Here is a 21,981-nt window from a genome sequence, read left to right as displayed (position 1 = left end):
CTGTAGTGATTTTTTTTTGTGCATTGGGGCCAGTATAAAGATTATTTCATCAATTGCCTTCAGACTTCCCACAGTGCAAGTCTGGGAGTTCGGAGGGGGGCTTTCTTCTGAGAGCAAAGTGCATGTGTATGCACACGTATAGATGTGTGTATACCTCAGGCGTCGTAATCTTTCAGTGATGACTGCATGGCATCCACTTGAGTTTTGCATTCCCAGGGCATGCCCAGATGTTCTGCTTAGAAGTCTAATTCCTTTTCTCTCTTTCTTGTCCTTAGTGCTTTTTTTCTTCATGGTATCCTTTCTCAACAGGGTCACTCGGACTACAGTATTGCGTAAAATCACTCTTGCCAGTCAGCAAAGCAGCTGTATGTCCCAGTGCAGAAGACCCAGAGAAAAGGCTGAACCACCCACTGCAACGCAGCCCACATGTTCCTGTTCATTGTAACTTGGCTGGCGTATTACAGCACAGTTAATTTGGGTTTTGTCTACATCTCCGTAGATTCTCCTTGTGAATGAAAAAGACCAGAAGAGGGGCAGGGGTAGGCCTAGGAATCCAGTGAGAAGTGCTGCAGGGAGGATGTCCAGGCTGTTAAAAGGTTCTCAAGCAAAAAAGTGAGACTTTCAAGAGTATCTTGGTGCTTGGCTTCCAACGATGTCAGCAGCAAACTGAAGGCTATGAGGATCCCCGCTCTGCGTCTGGAACCAAAACTCTTCTCATGATTTGGCCCTATGCATTTAGGCTTCTGCAAGTGAGGTCTGGACATTTTGAAAAAGACTTTTCCAGGGCCAACACTTAGAAGTAAAAACTAGGCAGTAACAAACCCAAATACCGGTTGAAGGCAAAACAAAGTCAAACTAAACCCCCAGTCATAGTCTGTATTCAGAGCATTTTATTATTTAAAAAAGTTACAAAACAAAGCACATTGATTCCTTGTTAACTCGTTTTCTACAGAAAGTCATAAACAAGATTATAACAGAGTAAAATGCTCCTGTGCAAATGTCATCATCAAAAATAAATGTGTTATTTTATGTACACATAAGTTACTGTCAAATATTAACATTAAAACATCTCTATTTATAAATGGACTGCAGCAAAAACGCAGCATTGTTTTAATCTTCTAAATAAATCAGATGCTTCGTCTGCGACATAAAAAAGTTCTCACCCCGTTTCTTCTCTTTCCTCTAAGATAGCGAGTCTCATTTGAAATAACCTGGGTTAAGTCTAAAAGCATCTCAGCAGCAGCATTTGTCCTCAAAATTCACCAGTAATAGGTTAAGGACAGAGCGGTGTCTTGGAAGCAAAGCTGTTATCGGAGCCACCTCTTGTTACTACCTGCTCTGTCGTCCTCAAGACAACGCTGACTGATAGGAGCTCTTGCTCTTTAGCCTCCATTGGAAATCTTTCCATTAACAGCCAGGCTGACTTTTCTCTTGAGTACATTTGTGAAATGTAGATGGGCCTGTCTGAAGCCACAGGCTGATTTCCTCACAAGGGTTTAAAAGTTAAAAGCTATGAATAGGCTTTTATGAGGACTCGACGACTGTCCCAGAGAGTAGAAGTACAGTTCTCCCCTCCCCTGGTACTCATCAGGAACAAAAGAACATTGCATGATGCCTGAATCCAGGACACACGGATGGTTTAATCATGAACTTGTAATAGCTGGAGGAGGATTGCCATGCTCAGCAGCGTGGTGTTTAGATGCTTACAGATCGTGGACCAGAACATTTCTGTGTGCAACTTTTCTGACAGCGCCTGAGCATTAGGGGAGTTTCAAGTCTCCCACTTCTCTGTGCACACAAACACATCCTTAGCTCTTCAGTTCCCCTCCCAAAGAGCTGTCCTTCGTGTATTTAAATCCATTAAGTACCACATCTGGGCAAAGCTCTGGCATTTCCACCTTGCTGGAGAGTGGGTGAAGATGCAGGTCACTGTTGCTGTCCATGGCAATAGTCACTCCAGAAGGGTGAGTATGAGCAGAATCATCACCTTTTCCAGCTTCTTCTTGCACAACTCGGTAGTTTTCCAGGGTCAAGCTCACGCTGGGGATGGTGGGAGTGTGAGCTACTTTCAACGTCTTCTTTGACCTGAACCTTTGGTAGCAGAAGAGGAGAGACAAGACCAGTGTATCTACAAGCAGCTCAAACATTTCAACTACGGACAACACTGAGGATCCAAACCAGAGACTCCATTGGCTTCCCATGCTGGAGAGAAGCAGATTCTCCTGTGGAAAGAATCAAAGGGTTGTGTTTATCAAACACAGCAGAGCTCTGGGAACATGAAATTATTGCATATTGCCAGCAGGTCAGTTAGCTGCTTGCCATTTGGGGAGTAATTTTGTGTGACTGTGTAAAATGTGAAATTTTCAAGTCTCTCCCTTAAGAAGAATAATCCCATCCCTTCTTGGGGGCTGTAAATAATCCTCCCTCCAACCATACACAGCACACCATAACTAATGACAGGTAACAAGGTTTTGAGCTGATGTAGCACAACCTACTGAGAGTAAAGGAGACTCGTTCACAGACTGGTAGTTCAGCTGCTGGTAGAAGATCGTCACTTTGGCAATATCCTTCCTGTATTGGAGAAAGGGAGCAGTTAGCAACGGTGGGACGTCCACATGTCATTCACCTGGTGGAAGGTACTGCTGGCATTCTGGTCTCCATTTTACATGCTGAAGTTTCACCACTCACTCAAGCTTTTTTCCTGAGGGTGTTTAACATGAGCTTGGAAAAAAGTTACAGAAGTGACTGTCTTACAGTGCTGTGAGGAAAGATGGGACATTTATTGGATGACCCTGTACATTTTTCTCTTGTCCTCCCTTTCCAGTCAAACGTCTACAAACTCTGCAAGGATGACGAGTTAATCCATGGTTTTAACAGGAGTACCTTCTCGCAGTGACTAACCTGTTGCTGGTAGAGTTATATCCGTTCTGATGCCTTAGAGCTTGGCGGATCCAGTCCTGCAGCAGAGTATATGTATGTTATTGGTGATCCTGTCTTCTCAGTTTTTGTATGTTTGATATTTTGTAAATGTAGATTTCATAAGCAATAAAATGGCTATTGTGAATAATAAAAAAGGTTGTAACTGATTGGTTTATAACACATAGTGATAGCTATCAAGTAGTAGCTATATTTGCCAGAATAGCAAGGAAATACACACTATCTTAGGTGTGTATAGTATTCTGGTTCTTAAATTCTGCCTTTAATGGCAACCCCACCAAATAATTGCCTCTTTTAAAATGCATTGGTTGTATTCACATCTACATTATCACCTATCATGAATTAATTACCTGGTCATACAGGCTGAATACCCATTTAACATTAGAACATGAGAAACGGCAAGAGGTCAGCTATTGACTCACAGAGTTTCCATTGCAGCCCTGCAGCACTTCACGAACAGTAATAAGTGAGTTGTTACACCACCACACACACTGGAAGCAGAAAGTCACTAATGCCATTTTGTAGGCGGGAACTAAGGCAGAGAGGTGAATCACTTAAGGTCACAAGGAAGTTTGGATTAGAACTGGAACTGAATGTACCTCTCCAGCATCTTAGTCTGGCATCTTAACTACAGGGTCATTCCCTTGGGCCCAGGTTTTGGACCAGTTTGCTTTATTTGCCACTTCCATTGCTGCTGCCTGAGTCATCGTTTTCACTCTTAACTTTAATGTTCCAACAGCCACAGTAAATACAGTTTCCCCTCTAAACACAGCAGTTGTCTGTAGGGACTACCTGAGACTTCGCTGATGGCCATTTAGCCGTCCCAGCAGACACCTTGTACAGTGATTCCCTGAGAAGAGAAAAATGGAGATTATGATCCCTATGACTCTTGGCATTTAAAAATGAATACATGAAGGAGTTTAACAATGCTAACTACTTGCCCAAAGCAGAAGTTCTGGGGGCACCTCTTGTGAACCTCAGAAAAAACTTTGTAAGACGGCTTAGAAAATGAAACCAGAGGTTGCCTGAAAACTGTTCAGGTCAGGAGGAAAACTAGAATGGTTTCAAAATTCTGACAACTTTTCTTTGATGTATTCAAAACCAAAATATTTGATATTTTGCTTTAAAATTATGTCTTTCCATTTTGAAATTGACCTACAATATAAAAGGTGAATAAAGAAAAGTAATATAGATTGAAAAATGAAACAAACAATTTGGTTTGGGCTTCATAAAACATTTCAGTGTGATTAAAACAATTTCCCCTCTCTGCTGTCATGTACACACAAAGTTCTTATTTAATTCATCTAATGTTGTCATCTTTTTCCTTTCTCAGCATTGGGATTCAAACACCAAGCCAAAATCTCTGGTTCAGAAAATGCCAAAATTTAGTTGGCCAGTTGGTCCATAAATTTTCTGCTAAGTTGCCTACATTTCCACTGGTGTGATTTGCCTCTGCAAGCTGGTTTTTACTGTGCTCTGCTTTTGTGACCTACCGACAAGGCTTGGGGCACTGGTCAAAACAATTCAGGTGATGATTTCTGAGCCTGTTGTACAGCTGGTAAAAGCAGTGACCTGGTGAAAGAAATGGGAGGAACACACTCAGACACTTCCTCAGGAAATGGAAGGCTACCAAATGGAAGGCTACCAAAACCTCTGCCCTCGCCTTTCCCAAGCATACAGCACTCTCTCAGAGAGACCTGTTTTCACCTGACTCTCACTTTGGAATGGTTCCAGATGGCCGAGCTAATCACCTGTGTGCAATGCAGGTGCCTTCCCTGTAAGGATCTGATGAGGATATGCCAACCAGAAAACCAAGAGAAGTTATTCAAAGCTTTGTCTTACACCAGCACAGCCACCAATATTGGTAACATGAAAGAGTTTGACCTTATATTAATGTCCTTAATAAAGGGATGCTTGATAGCATCAAGATTTTTTCTGCACTAACTTGATATCCATGCAAATACACAGAAAGGTGCCTGCCATCTGGCTGGGTTCAGTGATGTGAGGAAATAGTCTAAGCAGGAAATAGGCACGAAGTAGAAGGGCAGTAATCTAAGGAGTCATGTAACCAGTGACTATTGTAGGAAAGTGTTCTCTTCCGACAAGGAGAAGACAGCAGTCGTTTGCTCTTACCCCATGCAGGCTGCTTATTGTAGTTACAGTATTCAGCACCGGGAGGCAGTGGGTAGTAGTAGTAACCACAGCCACATTTTCGAACCATTATATGCTGAAAGCAGGAATGCAAACAAGCCTGGAAAATAAAGAAGGCATAAAAGATTGGATAAGCCAGAAATTCGCAAGTGCCCAAATCTTCAGTCTGCAGCATGCAGCTGCTAGGAGACAATGATTTTGTTGCTGCAGAAAGACACCAGCCGTTACTAGACCGTGATGATGCAAAAGGTTTTCACTTTTTATTCCTTGGCTTTACCTCTGAAAACAGTATTGAACTCCGTGAGATAGAATTTCCCCCAGCCCCCTGTTTCATTATGCCCAGTTACATTGCGGTTAAACAGCCCAAGCACCTGGAGCCAGGAACAACTACTTACACAAATAAAGACCTGATGGCCCAAGAATGTCCTACTAGAACAGTCCAGCTGCCTTGACTGGCTCACTGTCTGATCTCTCTTGTGTTACAAGGAGGGAAGAGCCCCAGTGTCTGGGACTGAGTATCCCCCACTCAGTAAAACACATTCCAAGTTATAACACCCTGTTCGTGAGCTTCTTCTCAGAGGGGCATGAATCTCTCTGCTATCTCCAGGAATGAACCTGCCGATTTGTAAAAGCTCTCTGGAGAGTAAGGTATGGCTTGTTTGCTATTCACCCGCTCTGAATAAGCTGGGGCCTCAGCCAGCCACTCTGACAATACCTGCAGGGTGTAGGAGTTGTTGTACAGGAGTTTAACATTCACATCATTGCCATTAGTCGTGCATTTCCCGTAATTGCCACCCAGGCGATTCACCTCATCCTGTGGACATAGAAAAGAGGCCTGAGTGATTAGGAGCTTTAATTGGACCTAGCCGTTACCATCTAAACTTAACTGGATGGAGCATCATATAAAGGACAGGAAGTGTAGTAATGCATGTGAGCAGCCAAGATATACCTTGCTAATAAAACATATACAGTAACAGGGCAAAGGTAGGAGAGTGCACGTGGTCAGCCACTGGTTCAGCTGACAAGCAGTAACTCATCATGTCAAAATAACTAAATCATTTCTGAATGTTTGTTCTCATCCTAATGTACACACGCAGCCCCCTGTGTAGAGCTGGAACAAGATGTGAGAGGTGTAAGAGCCTCTGTAAAACAAATCAGGCCCCAATGTATCGAGGACCAAAAGGCCACTTGCACATTTGGAATAATTTTGTTTTACCCATGGGAACCTGAGCACAGCGAAGAGAGAAAAGGGGCTTGCACAGTCAAGAAGTGAACACAAGAATCCCACAAGTCCGTTGTATGGTCACAGTGTTCAGCTCCTCACAACTTTCTGCAATCCGAAGGAAAAGAAACAATGCTCTTGAGCAAGTGGCTAACCTGCTGAATGCCTATGATAGTAGCAATGCCGGGTCTGATGTCAAAGCCTTCATGCTCAAGGAATGGCGTCTGATTGTGGTTGTGTATCATCACTTTCACACCTGCTACTGTAGACAAGAGTGGGATGTGATCCTTCTGCTCTGCTCTCAGGATAAGGGAAAGTCCTGTAAACCAAAGAAAAAGGAAGCATATAAAAACTTATTCTGGGCCAAAATAGGGAGACCACCATGTCTTGAATTCTCAGCACTGATCAAATTGCTGTCTTAGCTCACAGAAGAGCCATTCTTTTTCCTTAGAGACCTGGTGAGCAGTCAGGTAGCAATTGCATCAGCCTATTCCAAAACTGTAATCATATTCTGCTTGAAAACTAAAATAATATTCTGCTTGCTACAAGTTAAGATATGGCTGATATGGCTATTATATACATGTGGCTAGTGAAGCAAGCAAATACAGTATATAATTTGTGCCACCAGACTAGAAGAGAGGGCCATATGTCAGTAAGTCATATATAGAAGACATATATTTAATCCATAGCCAGATTATATTAATTTTAGCTCTTCTTCCCACCCTTTGCCAAATAACATACCGTAAGGAATGCCTGGTTTTGTAGCTGTCCAAAAAGGGTCTGTTCCCTTGCTGTTAAAAGTATAGCAGCTTCCAAAGACTGGGTGGTGAAAGTGAACATAGTCACTGAAATCAAGAGAGATTTTGATGGGTTTTAATTATGAGTGTAGCAATACCTTTATTTCTATGTAGGATGCGCTTTGTGTGTGTCTATGTACAGGAGCGCCTATGGGAAAGAGTTGTTAACTCAACAGAGACAAGGGGAAAAGTCAGGTGCACAGGGATTCGCTGTTCACCCAAGGTTACAGCCAGAGCAGCAAACACAAGAGTCAAATTCAGAGTTCTGACTTGCTTTTCCTTCCACCAAGTAGACTAAATTTTTCCCTGCTTGTTCCAACAACCAGGCAGGTTCAAGTTCTGTGCTCTAATCAATAGGAGAAACACCAGTTCTGTGCTCTAATCAATAGGAGAAATAGATTCTTTCTTTCCTTGTTTTCTTAAAAATTATACCAGTTATTATGATCATGCTGAACTTCCCTGGCCAAGTCAGCCTCCACATTCCACCAGTTTGTTAGAGTTCTTAAGAAGAGTTGGATGAACACATGTACAAAAGTGACGATGCTCACCATCAAGTGCATGGACGGAGATGTATTACATGAAAGCATCAAAAACACTAAGTGCAGAAGAACATGAGTCAATTGCCTCCAGGAAAGATAAGATAGGACCTTATCTAATAAAATGATCTACAACAAACTTCATAGACCCCTATCCTCTTTGCTGAAAGTGCTCAGAAAAACACTTAAGTTTGCCTTCTGCTTATTCTGTGTCATAGATGAGTGCGTTGCTGTTAACTTTGTTCAAGATATCAGCTGAAAACAAGTAGGCCAGCAAATGGCTCGTGTGCCTGAGGCACAGCATCGTCTTGGGTGGTGTATGTCAGCTGTCTCTGGAAGAGCCTCCAACAGTACAGACCACAGGCATGCAGGAAAAAGAAGGTACACCTTTGCCTTTGGTATGGGCAGCAGGCTCACTTCTTTGCCTCTAGGAACAAAAGGATGCAAAAAGACCATCTGACCCTTTTGGCATTAACTGAGTCCTCCTGGCATAATAGTTGAGAACAATCCTTGTGCTCAGGGGCCAAGCGCTACAGCACAGTTGTGAGAGCCATCTTCCCCTTCTCTTCCCCCTTTTCATTGTTACAGCAAAAAGAGATCCCACTTTTATCCATTGGATATCTGAGGATTCCTGCTCCTTTCCTCCCATGCAGACAGACTTTAATCATTTACCATTCAATGCAGTCAATGCATCTTTGTACCAGTAAGGGTTTAATTCCTGCTGAATTTCTCTTAGCCTTCTTTGACACCCTAAGACATTAACTCACATAGAGGTAAGTCATGGCAGAACGCTAAGTTCTAGGTTCCTAGGCCCATGCTCTGATCATGAAAGGCTGTCCTTTCTTTGAGTCAGATCTCCAACAAGGGCTAAGCCTGGCAGTATGCCATGAGGTGCAGTGCCTGCACTGCCTGAAAGCATAGGCTCAGTTTCAGTCTCCCAAGTCCTTGAGTTCTGCTGAAATCACAATTAGCGTCTCAAGAAGTAACATACCTGGGTCTGCAGGGCTCCCCATCATACTGACAGGAGTAGACCATATCTTCTATTTGCTCCTCATGATCAGAAATGTTGATTATAACTGGTAGCTGGGACATGATATTCATGTAGTGAAACCTGTACCATTCAAGAATTGCATCCATCCCAGATGAATAGGTCTTGTAGAAGCAATTCCCGCCTGTGGCATTGCACTGGAAGAAAAGAGAGGGAGCCATTCAGCACAGCCAGGACATGACAGCTTGAGGGTAACAGAGATCAGGGGGTAAAGGCAATACTGGATACAGGGACAAGGGGAACCTCTATTTTTCCAGAAAGTGAAGTCTCTGATCGTTTTAGTTATCACAGAATCACAGGATGGCTGAGGTTGGAAAGGACCTCTGGAGATCATCTTGGTATGTGCTAAGCACCTTCTCTCCTTGAAGCTGAACTAGGTGTGCTCCTTCATCCCAGGGGAAAGCGTACAGGGGAAAAGAGGCAGGAGAAGAGAGCAGACAAGCAAACTCAAGTAACTTGGGAGAAGGAAGGACAGGGCTGGTGGGAATTCTCTACAACCAATGAATCATGAAACAAGTCCTGAGACGCTTTCTTTGTTCTTACTCAGGCCTTAGACAGGTGAACACCCACAGATTCTGGTGAAAGTGTGCCTGGTGAAGGACTTCAGGATAGGGCAGGACGATAATAATCAGGCAAAAATTGCTGGCCATTCAAGCCGCATCAGTCTCTCTCCCATAGCTTCTCCTCTTAGATCTACGCTAACCCTGTTTTTTGATATGAAGAATCTGAAGCATTTGCATTCTTCTCCAAAGTCACAGATACACATTTATTGGATTCATCCTCCTGATTTGTTATTGCCATCGTTCGTTTTACCTGCAACATTTCTAGTGCCCCCAGTACCACAGCATTTAGACACTGAGGGAATCCTCACATGTTGTTATTGTTTTTTTCTAGGCTCACCTGCTAAGTCTAGATGTTTTGTATATTTTTAGAAAGGGGTGCAATGATTCCCATAGCCTACTGCTACCATTCTCTACTGAATTGTCACTACTGTACAGGTGGGTGGGCTGTGTCAGACCATTGATGTTGCTATTGTTTCACTTCACAAGAATCCTGGCAATCAGCATAAACTGTTAGAGGCAGGGATGGACTCTCCTGAAACATCCTCCAAGCTGTCATCACACAGCACTGAAACTACCTAATTTTTCAGTAATTTTTCTGAATGTACCTCGTGAGATCTTTGTCAGGGCCCTGAGTGCGCTGATAAAGGGCCCTGAGCAGCCTCACCTGGGCTCTCCACACACACCCTCTGCCTGTGGGCCCAGGAGCTCATTTAAGCTCAGCTTGGGGCCTCCAGCCCCTCCTTGGGCCATGCTGTATGGCTGCTGCTTTCCAGCTCGGCTGCCACTGTGCTCCTGCCTCACCGTGGATCCAGTGGGCTAACTTCATGGCCTGGTCTTCAACCTGCCTCGTTGCCACGAACTTGCCTGATGAGCTGGACTCTTGGTTGGACCTGGCCATCATCTGTCAGCCTTCCCTGCTCGCTTGCTGAGGTACCACGGGATGGGCCCCGGTCCTACCCTGCCAGCAGGTTCCCCTCTGTCCCCGTCCCTTAGGGAGCAGCCAGTCCTCGCTGCTCGTGCCTGTAGCCAGGCTAAAACCTCAAAGAGGACATGCACTTACCAGCCTGAAGCCCACACTGGAATGCTTCTTTCCTGACCTGCTATTGTGGTCAGACATTCTCAAGAGTGAGAAGTTTTGGCTCAGCTTGAAGCTAGATCTGCTGAGATTTCCTATGCTTGACAAGTCTTTTACGTGGATGTTTTTCTCATTCATGGGAAATAAGCTGGCTGAAACGTTGATGCCATACAAAAAAGCGATAGATTCCTCTGCCATGTGATCCAACTGAACCAAATGTTCACTAACCAGTTCAAATCTGCAAGGAACAGAAATATTAGCTATTTGTGAATATCCACATTTCTATTAGACAAAAGCACTTTATTTTATGTACCCTCACAGTATCTGGTTATGTGCAATTATGCAATGGTTATATGCAACCTCACAATTATGGTGCCTATGCTTAGCATACCTAACTTCAATAAATTAATTTATTAGGAGCTCTGGCAGCTGAATTTCCAGTTGCTGGATCCTCCACTGAAAACCTCAGAACTTTTAGCTGTGCAACATGAGCTGCACAAACTGGCCTTCTTGTCAGCCAATTAAATAATTATTCCAAGGAAATTACATAATTCCTTTACTATGTAATTTGAAACTTCTTGATAACTTGCCACTACTGTGTGAGCCTTGTTTGACAAGCAGGGCCACGCAGACTTCCATAGAAGTTATATTGTCTCCTTAAAGCCATTTTGCGGTATGAAAAACCAAGCAGAATCAGCTCTAGCATGCATCATTACAGAGATTGGTGGTTTAGTTACGAATGAATACACACAGTAGCCACGTTTTTCAGGGAAAGACTGTTTTTATCAGAGCACAAAATCAGTTAGCAGCTTGAACCAAGTCACAAGGTAGAGTTCCCTCTATCCTGACTCAGTGCATGAAATAAACTGCTACATGCTGTTGCATCATTCTCAACAAGATCTTATCTTAAAACAAGTTTGGAAATAACAATAGTCCCTTTCCACCTCTGTAAGGCAGACAGACCTCCCTCGACTGGCCTCCCTCTACCTTCAGCCTCCTCCAGGCTGCATTCATGAAGTTGCTGACCCTTCCTGAACCCTTGCGACTGTAAAGACGTGACTACAGCCAAGCACAGGTTACCTGTATGGGTCCAGATTGCAGATGGTAATGGCTGGAAACATCTTGGGCTCTGAATGCATTGACATGGTCAGGACAACAGGGTAGGCCCAGTACTGGCTGAACATAAGTGCAAATTGCCAGTACAACATGCCAAAGCTGGCAAGTAAAAGCAGAGTCCAAAAAGCTGTTTTCATCCTATTGCTGTCTGAGCATACGAGGCGGATGGTGCCATGGATTGTTGTGTTCTTACAGAAGAACTCAAACATATCCTTGAAGGAATCGTAAAACTCAATCAAGCCTTCTTTCCTCTCTTCTTCTTCTCTTGCCACTTCCTGCTCCATCCTCTAAGTCTGTTCAATAAAAAAGAAAAAAAAAATATTTTTAGCTTGTTAGAAAGACCAAGGCCAATCCATGGACTCTTTAAAACAGGGCACCAATGAGTTTGTCAATAGCAAAAGCGGAAAATAACTGTGAGCTGAGACTTAATCTGTCTTTCCAGCGTTTGGACACCAGGAAGTAGCAAAGAGGTCAAATGTTCTGCACGCTGCTGCTGAAGTAACTTGAGGCGTTCTACCACGCTTACGCTATGACTTCTCTGTTAGTACGGATATGCAACATTAAAGTGACTAATACACAAGCTGCTGAGAAGTCTGCAGCCAAAGGGATGTGTAGTTTTCTTCTTTCTAAGAATACTAAGGACCAACATTTAACTCTGAAACATTGTGTCACTGTGCATTAATACAGCTCTGTAACTAATTCATTATTATGAGTATATTGCTAGTGAAACATGCTGGCCTATAGGCCTGAAAAAAGACAGTCTCAGAACTAGCAATATGGCTTCATCCTTATGTCAAGGAATCGGGATAAATGCAACTTTCAAGTGAACCAAAGGGACGAATTAGGATCTGGTTTTAATTTTTGCTGTATGCTCTCTCATTCTGCAGAATGGAGGTAAATAGGATTAATTTCTGCCATCCCTGAAATAGAGCCACTTCCAAGATGAAATACAGTAGGTATTTCATAGTTCAGATGAGCATGATCAGGTATTTAGGAAAGGAAGTGGAGAAAAACACCACCTCAATTGAAACCACAGAGGGGATTAACCAAATTAGGATGTAGATAAAGCATTGCAGATGCTACTTAAAATAAAATGCTCTTGGGTTGTTTCTGAAGACCACAGAAATATCAGTTACTGCTATTAACAGAAATTTTGCCCCCTATCTCTTACATAAATAGTTTCCTCCAGGAATCTAAAAATCTTCTCCTTCTCTCTATTTTACAGAAGTGAAAAGGAAGCACAGAAACTGAAAATCGTCCAAGAAGAGTGGCATAACTGGAAATCAAAATCCATATCTCCTTTGTCACAGTAAGTAAAACATCTACTATGGTACCGTAGATAATTTCAGACTTTATGCTGATGAAAGTGTGAACATTATTTATGCTCATATGTTTTATCTAGCACAGACCGAGGGCACCTTCCTAGGTTTTGGTACCAGTTTGGGACATTGGACTAATGTTGACATACTTGCATTTACTGAACATGACATCAAGTCCTGTAATATGTGAGTTTCCAGCATTACAGCACTCTGTGAATCACCCTACCTATTATGCTATTAAGAGAAGTTTACTGAGTACACTACTTTGGGCCAACCTTAACTCCAAATAAAAATCTTATAAATACAGTAACAGAGTTTGAAGACAAGGAGTGCACAAATAACTAAAGAATTGTTGCAAGTGGGCTACGTGATAATGGAATGAAAGCTCAGGCCCTTTACTGAGTTATGGGCCTTGAAGTGTTTGGTGGTGGCTCGGTCTGAGGTGCCAGTGGGGTTACCACAGCTCAGCTGATACACGCTAGTGCCCTGACCTGCAATGCCTTCATCCTCAACTAGACCCCTCCATTTTAAAACATGGCTTTAAAATGGTCTTTTCAAAGGTCCTCGGAATAGGACACTTCATCTGAAATGATATCTGAGAGTTACAAGCTGCTAAGACAATCTCTTCAGTGTACCTATTCATGTCAGAAAGATTAGGAATAATCCTTAAACAGCGAAGAGCACTCCAAAAGCTGTATACCAGATTAGCTTTAAAATAGCCCACAAAAGTGTATTATCTGAGAAGGAAACCCAGTTTATCACAAGTTGTTTTCCCCAAAGTCCATAACACATACCATGTTTGTATTTTCGAAGATATTTTTTAACAGTAATACAAAATTAGCTCAATGCACCTCCTTTTACTTTTATAATTAAACACGACAAATGATTTCTCAAATTTCTTAGATATACTTGCCATTGAACAAGTACAGGAAGCCCAAGCAAAGTGAAATATTTAAAAAAGGGCATGAACAATTAAAAGCAAAGATGTGTGATAACAACTTGAAGTGGGAGATGAGCAATTCCACTTTTGCTACAAGGAAACACTGTTTTTCTGCAGTGCTTCTATACTTAAACCGGTACTCCCACTCAGACTACACAGAGCCATAGTACTCTGAACCACCGGTTACAAATTTTATCAGCCAACCTTACAGCTGAAGGTTTACATCTGAATGCTCCTTCAGTCAAAAAGGACTATCTGTGGCAAACTCCAGAACGGAATCCATGGTAGTCTTGCTACCCCGTTACACATTTTTCCAATTAAACCCTTATGCTAAATTGTGTGTTCAACCTTTATCTTATTCAGTTCTTTCTTTCTCATTTTATTTAGATAAGAACAAATGAAAATAAGTCTGCAGTGTATGTTAAGACAGACATTGAATGAGTCCGTAAATTTTTATGGTATTTTAAGATAGAAATGAAAATTGTGTGAGACTAAACCAGGAAAATTTAATTTGTTACTGCTCACTAATCAGCCTTGCTCTAATGAGGAAAAGTAGAATAAAAGGTAATAGTTACCAAAAGTGAATGCCAGATCAAATCTATCAAACACACTTTTTCTACCTATAATTTTGAATCTAAAAAAAACCCCCTGTAAACATTCAAACCATGGCTTTCAGAGACAATCCGCAATTTTCAGACATTCTGACTGGGCTTTTAAGGCTATGGCTAGTTAGTTCATACCATTTGAATCCGCATTCTTAAAATAACTAGAATGAAAAAGCATATGATAATGCAAAAAAACCCCAGAGGGAATCTTTCAAAACACACATGTGTACAGGCAACAGAACATCCTCTCTCCACTGGCTTCCCAGATCAGCCTACCACTAATTTATTTAACATAGCAATTGCAGTCCAGGACTTAACAAAACATGTAACAGCTACAGTGACCAGTTGCCTGTCTAGTCTGTGGTAAGTGCCTGGAGAGAGGCTGCAGGTTATAAGAAAGTCAGTGGAAGTTATACAGCAGTGGCAAACAAGTATATGTTCATGTATTATCACAGCAACTCGATGCTCAACACATCCTAAACACTTACACATAAATGTCAGGTAGTCAAAATTCAACCGTGTGTATAGGTATCTATATCTACATACCAATCATACATATATACAGAAATACACAGTAAAACAACTAAGACCAAATTACAAAACACCCCACTGTACCTTGGCAGAAAGTCTATTTTTGAGTGTTTAGAGTAGCCACTAAACTCAGCCTTCAGCTTTATCCCAAACAGAAGACAAGTCTTGGTCCAAAGCTTTCAGATTTCCTTTTCTAACTGACGATACATTGGGAGCTGTCCAGCCTATATGGATCAAATCGATGACATCAAAAGGGGCAGGACTTCAGAAACAGATCATGGAAATTATTCAAAGCATGATCCAGGGAATAATAGGAAGTGAATGAACTGGACAAACAAGTTAACATTAAGGTTACGCTTGAGTTAAAGTTGGTTTGAGTGGTGGTGGTGTGCTCATTTTTTTTTTTTCAATGGCTAGAATAGCTTTTTAGCCAAAATTTCTACAAATACCATGGGAAGTAACCACGGATCCTGTAAGGTTCTTTCCGCTCTGAACTTTCCCATCAAGGAACTAGCTTTCTGCCTGCTTTTCATAGTTTCCGGAGGCTTGCATGATCGCTAGTAATTGAAGCTATTAAGGTTTCCACAGGTGTGCTTGAGGAATTACATACCTCAGTGTAATCTGAAATGATCAGCTACTCAGTCTAAGGCACACGTGGCAGTGGATTTCTTCCTGCTTCTTCAAGAATATTGCTCATCTGTAGTGGGCTATCCCGTACCTATTAAGAATTTAACTCTTCAGATGTTGAGACTTGAATAGACTAAATCAACCATGACACTCAATTTAAATCAGAACATCCTGGTTTTGTAATACGGCTTAGTTAAGACTTGCAAAAGTCTGCATAAGTAACGCAGAAGTAGATTCAGAACTCTGGGACTGCTAAAACACAAGCACCTCAGATTGCTTGCATAATGAGCACTGACATCTGCCCAGTCTGAAAACAGCTCTGCAATGGTTTTGCAAGAAGCTTGTTATATGAAAATATTAATACTCTGGATATGGATAATGTTTAGAGCTCCAAATCAGACCAGCAGAGCTCCTGCCTGCCTTTTAAAATTGGCTGGAACCGGATTTTCTATTACGTTGGAAGTTGTGCAATACTGTCATTTGCAAAGACAATTGAAATTTCTTGTGAAATTGAATTCAAAAAGAAGGGACAAAGGATAAAGATCAGGGGAAACATACTCTTCTGATTTTGACTGATTTCAATCCTGTTTACATTTTTAACAATTGCTTTGGGCTGGATTTTGTTTTAGAAAAACAAAACATGTAGAACGTTCATATCAAATTTTAAAATGATTATTTGAAAAGATGTGAATCCTATTAAACAGCTGCTATTAATGTGTTTTACCCCTCTGTCTCTGGAATTAAAAGGAAATGTCACAAAAATATTTGGAAAATGTTTTAAATTTTAAAAAAAGCCAGTATTTTGGGGTGTAAAAACTAAACTTTTGATTAAAAAAAATCCAGTTGTCTCTTGAATGAACAGCTACAGCAGAGCCACTTGTCACTGATCGATGAAGAGATAAGTAGTTAAATTCTCATTAAAACACTCAGAACACTGAAAACCTAATTCTGTCACGTCCATTTATTTGTCCCCCACCCTTCTTTCTCTCTTCATTTTATATTGTGCAATAGAAAATGGCAACAATAAATCCTTGACAATGAAATTATTGCACAACGAACATACACAAGACAAATTCTGTTGCTTCATTATGGCTGCAGGCCTTAGCGTAGAGATTCTCTGGCAACACATCAGAACAATACCTTCTGAGCCAGCCATGAATTTTTCCTGCAGGAAATGGAGAAGAACTGGATATGCAGACAACGCTGTCCCTCCAGCAAGATACCATTTCTGTTTGCACTTGCTCATATGTCATCCTGTATCCTGAACTGGGAGGAGAGGGGAAGAGAACCCTTTCCCTGGTTAAAAAGTAAGTTGGTGTTTCTTTCAAAATACAGAAACAGATAACATTCATGAGAGAACATTCATGAGAAAGTCCTTTAGGGTTGCAAAAAGGCTATGCTATAATTGTTTTCAGTGGGGCAGAAAATGTTTATTAGTGCTCATCGTACTGTAATGGAGGGAAGGAGTAAGTATATGGCATGCCCCGTATAGCAGCAGCAAATGTCAACGGTTGAATACACCCTCTGGACCTGTTATGCTCTACACAGAAGGATGCCTCCCACACTGTGAGTTTGCAAACCCCTCTCCCTGAATTGCAATTTGTTCCCCAGTCGAGATTAATGGAATCACATCCCATTTAGTTGATGAAGACAGTACAGGTAAACAAAATAAAGGAATTTTGTCATTTTGCTTTTAAGCTTTTACATTGCTGTCACATACCAAAGGAACTGTCCAACTCCACTCTTGACCCTTGACTCTACACTAGCCTTGATTATTGTGCATGCTCAGCATGGATGATAATACAATTCTCACCTATTTGATAGACTGCTGAAACAGAAATGAAAATCAGGCTGTACAAACATGCCTGTGCACACAAATATGTGCCTGTCTTAGTATCAGCACCAGCTCAGAGTAACAGAAGAGAGGGACAAAGAGTATCCTGCAGGCAGAGAGAAGAGACTTGAGCTACTTCACATGGGCGAAAGAGTTAGTGAATTAATGTTCCTTGTGGAACGGACTCGGGCACTTAGGGAAATCTAGTACCAGACGATCATTTTTTTATCCTTGAATACTTCCTTACAGCTGGTGCACGTGAAAAAAGTTTTGCTCTCTATAGAGCAAACCTCTCATAACACTGACTTTGGCTGTTATTAGACACTAAGCAGATTAGAACAGCACAGACAAGGTTCAGCAGGTAGAACATTCAGTGTGCCTGCCCCTTACTACATTTGCTGTTGTTACAGGCTTGAGTGAAAGAGTCAGAGATTAAACTGGAGAAGCTTAGTGATGATCTCCAGCTAGTCCCTCTTGCTGTGACCGGCTAGTCCTCTAGAGCTCAAATATTCATATTTTGTCCATATCATTTTAAATGTCTGAAACAAGAGGTGCCACGGTGTCTGGACTTCCTGTGAGAACACTGAATTGCAGTGGGGTGAGTCTGACCAGACAGATAAGAGTGCTTTTCCTAATCATGTAAATCACACTCTTCTTGGCTTACACAGGAACAAGAGAGGACACTTCAGCTACTCATTCATGAAGACTTTCCCAGTTGGTTGAAAATTGCTTGCACTGAGAGGCCTAAAACAAATTAGCGAACTGAAATGACACAACAAAATCCCCCCACTTCTAGCAGCTTTCCCTGCTGCCATACCACACTGTAAACTTCACTGTAATTTGCTGTCCACTAACCACACAAACTGTCTTTCAGTTATTAACTTGCTCCCTTGTTGCATTTGTTTCATATTATCATGTTTTCTCACGCTTAAGTGTTTCATTACTTTCTATTATTCCTCAACTCGCCTGTGTCTTCTGGAGATTCCCCACTTTTTTCTCTGTATTGTTCTTCGGTCTGTGAGCTGAGAAAAGCAGCCTTTGGCATCCACTTCCTCTAGCAGTGGAAGGGATACGGAGCAGATCCTGTACCTTCCTGCCTTCAGCAGTCTTTGTAGATCTACAGCTTAATCTTGATTTTTAGCAAATCTTGCTTTACTCACGTCACTTGTTCCTGCATGAATGGCGTTTATTCTCCTGGAATGCTCCAGGTTACTCTGTCAAACCATCTTCCTGCATTTTCTCTCATTACACAGGACACAGCATAGCAACCCAGTTTTCCCGTCTCTGAAATCAGTGTGACTTGTCTCCTCTGGTTTTGTGGAAACTCCCTCACAGTGCTTTCTTCATGGCCACTGGATAAGCCAGTCTATTCCTCCTCCCACTCAAAGGCAGAAAAACTTCTGTGGGCAACTATAGAAAAAGGAAACTCCCAGTGTTTCCTCTTCGCATTTGTTGCTTGGCTGTGCGGTGTATGGACTTGAACTGGCATGCATCAGGCTCTGCCTCCTGTATTTTTTCCCAGTTCTTACTAATCAAATCCACTTTGTTGTCTTTTCAAAGCAGAACACAAAATTGTTTCTCTGCTGTCCTACTGGAGAAAGGAGCAGTACTTGGAGGTATTATGGAAGTGCTGACAGCTTGTTCAGTCCTATGCAAGAGGCAGAACAAAGGCAGTCCCTGCCCTAGAGAGCTTCCAAACATTGCTTAATATCTCCTTTTGATCCTGCCCTAAATGTTCCTGAACTGACTCTGATTTTCAGGTGTTTTCCTCATCTCCTGGAATCTCTGTGGTGAAGCTCTGTTCACCAGAATTTCTTCTGGGAATCCGAACATTTATTGTTTTGCTTGTGCAATGCTTTGAGCCATGGCTGAGGGGATCTATATCTTGAAACCACAGTGAGCTATGCCTGCAGAAATGGATCGCATTGGTGTACCTCGGTGTCCCTTTTGCACTGGGTTGCATCCAGCCAAAGCAGCTTCAGATGCTGCAAAGGCTGCCAAACCTGCTCAGGGAAGTAGGTAAACACTCCTTAACTTGTGCTGAGCTCCCTAGTGCTCTGGTTTTATCACCAGCAGTGCCTGAGTTAGCAAAGCTAAAGCTAGCTGGCACATCCTTACAAACCCCAGAAATCACAGCAATGAGCACATGCATATTCTGCTAGTCACCAGCCATTTAAATATTCCTTAATTACACCCCTTGTTATGCAGAGGCCCCATGTAACTCCTGCTTTTCATTAAGCCTCCACCAGAGGCGCATAGGGTTAAATACGCAGCCTCAGTAGCAAAACCCTGCTTGCTTCCAGTATGACCAAGCATTCATTTCCACTCACTCACCTTTCTGAGTAAGATGTCTGTAGCTGCTCCTGTCATCCCTCTGGGATAACACCTGCTTCTTTGTTTCTCTTCCTGTTCTCTGTTCTTGTTTCTTTAGTCACAGGCCTTCATAGATGCTGTTCCACCTGTTCAGACCTGGCAAGCCCTTAGCCAGTTTCAGAGATTCACAGGCTGGTGAAATCCTGCTTGCTAGTGGATTATTTTTTTTTATCCTACTCCAGCTCAGACGCAGTATCTGTAGGAATGCTGATGCAATTAGGTCGGGCAGAGGTTGGAGAACATCAGTAAAAGCTTCTTGTTCTGTGGACATGCAAGATGCAGCCATCCTGGAATCACAGATACCATAACGCCATCATAAAGGAAGCCCAAATCTCCCCAGGCAGTTGTCCAAGCTCCCGGAGAAAGTGGTAGATGCTACTTCTGGCTTCTGTCTTCTGGCAATAGGCAAGCAGATCTCCCCTGGCAATCCCTACTCCTCTTGGTACTCAGGAGAGAGATTGCAGTGCAATGCTTGGTAGCAATTCACTGGGGTTAATCAATCCAGTAACTTCAGGCTTTCCTATTGGGAACTAGAACAGATGTCAACAAGAGGAAAAGGTACTACAGGATGGCAACTAGGAAGGAGGGGAATGAAGAAACCGGGAACAAACTGCGCAAGGGCAAAACAGTCATTAACAAATCAGTAACTGAAACTAGCTATTACCTAAGTGGCTGTGTCAGCTGTCATACCTCTTTAGATGGATGCTTTTTGGGTTAAATTCAGGTGCAATACTATATTTTCCATCAGCAGCCTCTGAAGGGTTCCTTCACCTTCTCATAGAACAGCTCTATCCATGCCTGAGTCGGTAATTGCAAAGTCATAGCCCCCATGTCCCAATGGCAAACATACAAACAGCTCTATACAGCCTACCAGTGCTGAAAACTTTAAAAAGCATAGTAATAATCCTCTGAATGCAGGTAAACCCTCAGGGAAGGAGCATTGTGGCTAAAGAGAAGACCTGGCTTTTAAAAAGAGATAATTTTGTAACCTTTAGATGATGCCAAAGGTGATCCAAAATGCTAGGCCGATGTAAGGATTGCACAGATGACTTATTTTTGATTCATTCAAACTTGCAGAAGATTATCTGGGAGACCCATGAATGTCCCTGTTCTCTGGGTCTGTTTGCTCTGATGTTAGGGGTGTGCTTATTCATGTGGAAAGCACCGTACTTAGCCAGTAAGCCTTAAGATTCTCTATTAATCACTTGTTTTTCATTTTTTTCATGCCCGGGAAAGCTTTACTAGCCAATCAAAGAGTAGAAACGCTGCCATGTGACTTCCATGACCCGTACCTCACCATGAGTAATGTGGAGTGAATAGTCCACCTGAACAGCACAAATATTCCTGGTCTGACCTGTCTGTTGAGCACTAACAGAAACCCTCCACAGAAGTCCCCAAGCAACCCCCAAAAGTTAGATCAGGAATGGTTTGTAACCAAAAGGAGCTAAACTGGCCTAGTGATGTTTTCTCACTGAATTTACCCCATCAGCACATATAAAACCCACATAAAGGCAGAAGTCTACAAACTCTTCACAACCGTTTGCTCAAAGTCCACATCCTGTTTGCTGGAGGGTTCCTGCTTGCTGAGGAGATTTCTGTCCAGCCTCTAGCACATTTAAAACAAACAAACAAACAAACCCCCAACCACAATGAAAAACAAATGCAACCAGAAGATATTCAATTCTCCCTATCCACCAGAACCACAAAAGCAATTGCAATAAATACAAAACTCCACTCACAGACAAGGGTAGAGTCTGCCACAACACGGACAAAGAAATACCAACTTGAAAGCCTTAAACTCTTGAACTTTTCTCTTCTCTTGCTGTGCAATCTTGGGCAAATCTTTCTGCCTCTCTCTCTCTGTTGCTTCATCTCTGAAACAGACATAATGACACTTTGCAGCATTGTTGAGAGGGTTAATTGGTGTTTGTGTAAAGCTTTGGTGATGTAAGCTGCCATGTAAGCATGATGATGACTATTGCTTTGATACTGCTTGTTAATTGCAACAGGATTCGTTGTAGTTATGCTACAGTATTTAAAAATACGTTTTTAAGAGATATTCCTAGATCTCATCTGATATTTTATGATGATCAGTACTCACTCCTGTATTAGACAAACAGGTGACAGAATTCTTTGTGCATTTAACAATCCTGCAGATACTTTACAACAATGTGCGAGGGGTGCTGCCTACATCAGATCCCATATATTTCAGCCTTTAGCTTTCAGCCTCATCAAATGAGCTCCTTGCAATGCCCATTGCTTAACATAATAGACTTTCTTCTCACTTCGTCAGCATGAGAGGATAAG

The 21,981-nt window shown here is 42.1% G+C and overlaps 1 protein-coding gene across 4 annotated transcripts in view; it reads right to left on the bottom strand.

Moving 5' to 3' along the window:
- Nucleotides 1–879: 879 nt before the first annotated feature.
- SCNN1D (sodium channel epithelial 1 subunit delta) overlaps nucleotides 880–21,981 on the bottom strand; it is a 29,665-nt gene continuing 8,563 nt past the window's right edge. The window contains exons 2-15 of one of the 4 annotated variants that reach the window (XM_072883593.1): nucleotides 21,414–21,548; nucleotides 19,636–19,961; nucleotides 11,410–11,738; nucleotides 10,315–10,567; nucleotides 8,635–8,828; nucleotides 7,052–7,155; nucleotides 6,466–6,629; nucleotides 5,804–5,902; nucleotides 5,071–5,188; nucleotides 4,431–4,509; nucleotides 3,730–3,787; nucleotides 2,902–2,957; nucleotides 2,496–2,571; nucleotides 880–2,222 (exon numbers count right to left, since the gene is read on the bottom strand). In XM_072883593.1, the coding sequence (XP_072739694.1) occupies nucleotides 1,809–2,222; nucleotides 2,496–2,571; nucleotides 2,902–2,957; nucleotides 3,730–3,787; nucleotides 4,431–4,509; nucleotides 5,071–5,188; nucleotides 5,804–5,902; nucleotides 6,466–6,629; nucleotides 7,052–7,155; nucleotides 8,635–8,828; nucleotides 10,315–10,567; nucleotides 11,410–11,729 (1,935 nt within the window). In that variant the 5' untranslated portion in view covers nucleotides 11,730–11,738; nucleotides 19,636–19,961; nucleotides 21,414–21,548 and the 3' untranslated portion in view covers nucleotides 880–1,808. Of the gene's footprint in view, nucleotides 2,223–2,495; nucleotides 2,572–2,901; nucleotides 2,958–3,729; nucleotides 3,788–4,430; nucleotides 4,510–5,070; nucleotides 5,189–5,803; nucleotides 5,903–6,465; nucleotides 6,630–7,051; nucleotides 7,156–8,634; nucleotides 8,829–10,314; nucleotides 10,568–11,409; nucleotides 11,739–14,924; nucleotides 15,061–19,635; nucleotides 21,741–21,981 lie in introns of those variants that run through there. The other 3 variants (XM_072883592.1, XM_072883595.1, XM_072883594.1) reach the window with 3 other exon arrangements.

This window comes from Ciconia boyciana, chromosome 19 (assembly GCF_034638445.1).
Source record: "Ciconia boyciana chromosome 19, ASM3463844v1, whole genome shotgun sequence".
NCBI lineage: Eukaryota > Metazoa > Chordata > Aves > Ciconiiformes > Ciconiidae > Ciconia > Ciconia boyciana.
The sequence above is the reverse complement of the archived record's forward strand: the minus strand, read 5'-3'. Positions and strand labels throughout refer to the sequence as shown.